Source organism: Triticum dicoccoides, chromosome 6A (assembly GCF_002162155.2).
Source record: "Triticum dicoccoides isolate Atlit2015 ecotype Zavitan chromosome 6A, WEW_v2.0, whole genome shotgun sequence".
Taxonomy (NCBI): domain Eukaryota; kingdom Viridiplantae; phylum Streptophyta; class Magnoliopsida; order Poales; family Poaceae; genus Triticum; species Triticum dicoccoides.
The window spans coordinates 484,578,316-484,584,762 of NC_041390.1; the positions used below are offsets into that span (position 1 = coordinate 484,578,316).

At 48.6% G+C, this 6,447-nt stretch overlaps 1 protein-coding gene across 1 annotated transcript in view; it reads right to left on the reverse strand.

The window, feature by feature from the left end:
* LOC119317405 overlaps positions 1–3,313 on the reverse strand; it is a 5,627-nt gene extending 2,314 nt beyond the window's left edge. Inside the window, exons 1-5 of the mRNA XM_037591850.1 lie at positions 3,051–3,313; positions 2,313–2,359; positions 1,936–2,086; positions 1,630–1,825; positions 346–472 (exon numbers count right to left, since the gene is read on the reverse strand). Of these exons, the coding sequence (XP_037447747.1) occupies positions 346–472; positions 1,630–1,825; positions 1,936–2,086; positions 2,313–2,359; positions 3,051–3,267 (738 nt within the window). The 5' untranslated portion in view covers positions 3,268–3,313. The remainder of the gene's footprint in view (positions 1–345; positions 473–1,629; positions 1,826–1,935; positions 2,087–2,312; positions 2,360–3,050) is intronic.
* Positions 3,314–6,447: the final 3,134 nt, after the last annotated feature.

Below are 6,447 nucleotides of genomic sequence, written 5' to 3' on the forward strand. Positions count from 1 at the left end.
ACAACCGTTTATGAGGCTGAGAGCTCCCAGGCCATGGCTTGGCCCTAAGATCACAGAGCTCTACCACGGTACCACCCAAGGATGTGATTATTTTTTATAGCTAATAATTAAGTATGACGGGCATGGGGAACAGAACAATTGTAAATTGCACACACCATCATACCATAAAACTAAATAAAATGCAGGGAACAATTTTAATAAGCATATCCAATCAGTATACAAGACCAGCAATACTAAATATATTTTAAAAAGGGCTAGATAAAATACTGGACTATTGGATGAATTTAACTGAAGTTGCAAATTAATCTCACAGTAGAACAGTATGAGTAGTGCAATCTTATCCACCTTGATAGGCTCATCTTGATCTTCCTTATTCCTGATGAAGTCCAGGAACAACTTTGACACAGTGGCATGCAGTTCTGTTTCTGATAGAACACAAGTTTCCTGAATAGGGAATATGCGATGACACCACCTGTCCGTTCAGAGTAATGATTTAGAAAAAGGTGCAAACTTAGATTTTCAGGACAAGATTACTGGGAGATATTATATCAGTTAAAGAAAAATAGAGAACTTCTCTGCTACAAGTCAGCAACTAGAGCTTAACGATATGAAACGACCTAGGAACATTAGCTTCAGTGTATGACATACGCACTACTACCTCCATTTCTTGAATAAAATAGTGGCAGAAAGGTTGTATTTATACAAAATATAATCTACGATTACATCTAGCAAGAGAAGATGGTGCATTCTGCCTTCCTAATGCTCTGGTGTGACACTACAGATCTGTTTATGTATGAAAGTACAAGCCAGCTCCCAGTTATAGAATAAGATCCCAGCTCTCTCGGTTAGGTAGTTTATCTTTCAAATTAGGAAGGTACTCCCTCTGTCCCAAAATATAAGAACGTTTTTAACACTACACTAGTGTCAAAAACGTTCTTATATTATGGGACGGAGGGAGTATCTTTTAGCTTGGTTTTAAGCCAATTAGAAATAAGATCTGTGATTGTTAACAAGATTGGATAGGTAGGCCTCATATAAAGAGGGCCCCTTCTAAGGAATCAAGCAAGAACTACTTGCCTTTAGGGGCAAGAGCCTCTCCCTAACCCTAGTACAGAATGTATTACTCAACATATATACGAAACAGGCAAGCAAGCGGGGATATGATACACAACAAATACACAGGTTGAGATAAAAAAAATGATGAGGTATAAGATTGAATCAAGGTTGTCGATACTGTCAAGAAAATACTATAGAAGAAGTTTCATAAGCATTTTCCATCATACTCTGGTCCACAGTGCATATCAGTCAGCATATAGCCGGAAGAGGCAGGGGATGAGGGTATAGTACTCATAATAACAAAATAGGAATGAAACCAATAATATTTGAGTATAAAACTGAATAAGGCTGCCAATACTGTAGAAGAAGTATCATAAGCTAGCATTTCTTCACCTCGTCAGTGAACAAAATGCAAAGCTTTCACATTTTCCAAAAAGAAAAACATTTCTTCAGTTCAAGGGAATCTAAAAAAAGATGAGTAGGTGGAATCATTGATCCACTTGCTAAAATGGCATCTTCGTTCTAGCAGTATGACTTAATAGATGAGTTCATTCAAAGAAGTTGAAAACTTACTGTGGAGATTTAAGCTTCCCAGATTTCAGTGAACGAAAGACTTCGGTAAGCATCTGAACAACATGAACGCCTCCAGTAGGGAAAGAGAAGAAAAGCAAACCACTCATTGATAGCTTAATCAATGAGAGATTTGAAGTCCTGTCAGAATTTCCACTTGTATCGGAGTGAAGTGAATTTGTTTCTACTTCAATGCTGCCTATTATGATGCAAGAAAATGCACAAAATCAGCAAAAAAAAAATACAGTTGAGTGAACCGCCCACAATGATATCATGGCCAAAAAGTTATCAAGAACAATTTATACTAACCAGTAGATTCTGGCGCATCACCCTTCCCATTTGTATCTTCTGAATGTTCAATTTCGGATGCCTCAGAAAATATTTTCCTTTTCTTTGATGCCACTTCCGTAACACATGGTTCCAAGTTTTCAGAACTGTGGCTGCTTGCGTCGCTAATATACTGTAAACAGTGCTTTTATGTCAACATATTTCCATAAGGTGCAGAAATGTATGTCCTAGTTCACTGTAAGTTCACAGCATGAGAGATGTGCACCACATGGTGAATGGATGCCATACAAATTCAAGTGCAGCATCATGAAGATAACCAAATTCGAAGTAGCAGTACATTGCAGGCCTAGAATTATCAACTGCAGAAGAAAACTGGAAGTATAAGTAGCAAGATTAACCTCTCCAAGAATTGAAATGGCTTCCTTCGTTGCACTTTTCTCTCGTTCTGTAAAATGACAATGGCATCAAAAGAATTGCAACAGTGGATAGAAATTAAGTGTACAAGTAAAACTTTGCCACAACTAAGACGCATTTAAAATATGTTCTTGGTCATAATAAGTTTCTAAATGGTACTGCAAGTCCCATACAGTGAATCATATCATACATCCTTGTCTTTTATTTTTTGTATTCTAATCTACCTTGAACTATATTCAGTTCTCTTATCATAAAACAGCTGCAGCTGATCCACCTACTAAATATTACTTTGCCAACATTTGAAATCCTGATTCACTTGATAGTAGCTTATGTAATAGTGTACCCATTGCTGAAATCATGGAAAATACTAATTGCTCAATGTATGTCCAGTACTGTCACGCTTTGTGTACTTCACGATTTGGGTAGTGAAGTGATGATACTAGTGCAATCTGAAGATGGCAGTGCAAAAAATATAATTTTCCATTTAGTTCCATGACATAACACTCATAATAGATGCTAGAAAATGGGACTAACTTTGGGACCTCCAAATTCACAACAAAACGGTACTGGTGTGTCGTGATAGAACTCGTATAAATCTATGAACAGATAGTCAGATATATCGCACTGATGAAGTTTCTAGTCCCCCTCCCCTAGGTATCCTTCAAATTGACCAGACGCGGGGGAATAACGCAAGAGAATCTAGCATGAAGGAGGGCGCGCACTGATGGGGCAGGTGATGAGGAAGCCGGAGTGCGAGCGCAGGAGCAGGGAGCCCGACGCGCGGTAGTCGTAGCGCGGGAGATTGATCACCGCAGCGTGCTGCTCCCATGGCTGCAGCTCCCGGCCGGCGGCGGCGGCGGCGGCGGCTACTGGCTCTGGCGGCTGCTCGCCGGAGGGTGCTGGGGTTTCTGTCTCGTGCTTGTACTCTGGCGCCGCCATATTGGGGTTGGTCTGTCTGTTGGGCACCGGAGCTCTCGGTCGACTGGTCGCGTTTTGGATGCCCTACCAAAGAATGCACGTACGGACTTCGAAGGCGTATCACCATTCTTTCCGTAAACAAAGTGTAGAGGCGACCCAAAGTGGGCGCTCATAAACAGATAAAATACCAAAAAAAAAAGATATAACTCACCCGACTGATGTGCATGCCTAGACCGCCTTTGTGGCTGTGGGGTCCCATTTTGATCAGGCGACTCGGGAGCAACCTCTAACCCATAGCCTAGGTTTGCAACTTGAACATTGTTGTAATCCTTTTCGACCGTAGCAAGGGGTCTATTGCAAACCGACCGGGCGTTGGGGAGGGCCGACGACAGCTCGATCCCGCAACGGCGACGACACATGTCTATATGGGGACGCCCGCCGCAAATCCTGTGGTGACAACGATACAGTTACCCGCCTCTGACAACCTCCCCGGCTCGGTTAGGTACTGATCCACAGACCCCGTCGACTTTTTGTGGAAATGTTTCTCAAATCGATGGGCTTAGATCGTAGGAATACTGGCATTTCCCTTATCAACAAATCAATAGAATTTTGTGAACACAGGCCTTATTTCGACTGGTCAAGAGGTTTCTTGGAACCGGATCTACCACGGTGCTACAAGCACGACGATGAGGCCATTGCGAGATTCCAGCGGTGGATGTTGCGATGATAAACGACTACCTGAGAGTGAGGACAACGAAGTTTGCGTCGATGCTGTCGTGAGATTACGACGGCGGGGCAACGAGGGGCGGTGACGGTGAGCCGATGCATCTTCGAGGTTGCTGGTGATACCTCATGCTAGAACGGGCACGCGCGCGGGGGGGAGGGGGAGGGGAGGTGCCGCAAGCTCCAAGGAGCGGTGTTCTTGAGCGCGAGACGCAGTTTTGCGATGGCAGCGAGAGACGGCGAGCCGTTGGGGCTTCAAGGCCGGTCGCCTTGCGCGTCCATAGCGGGGGCGGCGAGGCTCCCGTACACGATGGTGTTATTTTGGGGGCAAAAGCAATGATGCCGGTGGAAGATAGCGCGAGCCTGATCTGACGCCTAGGAAACCACTAATCGAATGGCATGGGACGTGACCGGTCAGGGGCCGGTGATGAAGCCATGTACCTAGGGTAGGGGCACGGACCTGTCCAAAAAGCCCTTCCCTAGGACATCCCACTCGACGGGTTCAAGACACTCGACCAAGAAGCTATCACTCGACCATGAAGCCCACCACTCGACCGCCAGGAGACCTAAAGTCACTCCGCAGGCAAACGGTCGGCTATCAAGTAGTCTTTATGGCCATTATAGCACTTTATTAGGGGCGTTACCAGTAACGCCCAGCCTTAAATGTACCTTAAACCCTGCATTACTGAGGGCAGGAGGGGGCCGGCGAACTCTATATAAGCCACCCCCCTCCTCAGTATGAAGGGTTCGCACCCCTATTATTCACACACCAGTAATCTAGTCGACCGCCTTCGGGCACCGAGACGTAGGGCTGTTACTTCCTCCGCAAAGGGCCTGAACTCGTACATCTTGGTGTGTTTACAACTTCCCAATAGTTGAGATCTAGCCTCTCCATACGTACCCCCCTACATCACTGTCAGAGTTAGAACCACGACATTTGGCGCCCACCGTAAGGCCGGAATCTTAGCACCTGATTGGAGAAGTTGCGATTTTTCCGATCCCTTTGATCATGGTTTCGTGCGGAGTTTTTGTGGAGGGCCGCGAGATCCGCCTCGGCGCGCTCACGTTCATCGCCGACGACTCCGCCTGGCTTCAGGAGGCGCCACTCGACATCGACGCGCTCCCCGTCCATGGTGCGACGCATTTCCGCTCATGCGTTCGTGGCATCCTCCTGCGGCAGCCGTTGACCCAGTATCGGTCGGCCCCCGTATCATCTCCCCGCTCTGTCTCCCACTGGCGCAAGCGCTCCGGTCGGTCGAGACTTCAGAGGTGGGTGAGGCATGCCGTGGCTCGCCAGTCGGCCGCCCCGCAAGTCGCGGCAATCGAGCCCAACGAATCCCTCTGCGGCCTGTTCGACCTGTCGACTGGCTCCGCGGAGACCGCATCCGAGTGCGACAGCAGCGACCCAGCGGCTGAGATCCTGGCGGTCGATGGAACGCACAGTCCTCCCGGTTTCCCTCGCACTGATGGAGGCGCGGGTGGGGGCGACCCGTCGCATCCCCACGATGAGTATCTCCCCGAACCTCTCACGTCATTACAGCGAGAGGAGCTTCGCCGCCGGAACACGGACGCACTCTGCACTCCTATCGTCGGAGAGTCCCCCGAGGCCCGGGCCTTGGAGGACGCGCGCTTGGCTAATTTGGCCGAGCGCACTCGACTGGAGAATCTCCAGCGAGCACTCGACGAGCAAGCGCGTCAGCGGGCTCCCGAGTCTAGTCGACGCCAGCTCTTCCCGCCAACGCAGGTATACCGAACCCCAGTTCAGAATCTGGCCGCCACGGCCCGTATAGCAGAATCGATTCAGCCCTCCCAGTCGGAGGCTGGCAGGGGCTTGTTACAGATCAGAGCGTTGCTCCGGGCGGCGGGAAACCAGAATTCCGCCATTTCTCAGTCGCGGAATAGGATCCACAGTCGATCCGTTGCAACAGATATAGTCCAGTCGGCTCACAGCCCGCGGTCGCCCCCGAGGCGTGAGGGACGTGGCGACCGACATAATCAGTACAGAAGGAATGAGCAGTATGATCACCGATCCGATCGTGATGATCGACGTCGAGTGCCAACCCCTCCCCCGAGGAGTGGGTCATATGCGCCTCGACATCAAGATGACAGGCGCCCTCATAGCGTTGGGCAGAGGATTCCCGTCGACCCCAGGGACCCAGGCTTTGGTGCGAGATCTGTCCTCGTTCAAGGCTTGGTTGACAGGAACAGGGCTCATCGGGAAGGCCAGAACAGAGATGCGCCCGCCAGCAACAGAATATGTGTTTCAGGGCCAGAATGTTTCAGTCGAGCCATCAGGGCTGCGGTGATTCCTCCCAACTTTCGGTTGGCGACTGGAGTCAGCAAGTTCACCGGTGAGTCTAAGCCTGACACTTGGCTCGAAGATTACCGAGTGGCTGTACAGATTGGCGGTGGCAATGATGAGGTGGCTATGAAGCATTTGCCTCTCCTGTTAGAGGGTTTGGCCAGAGCGTGGCTGAA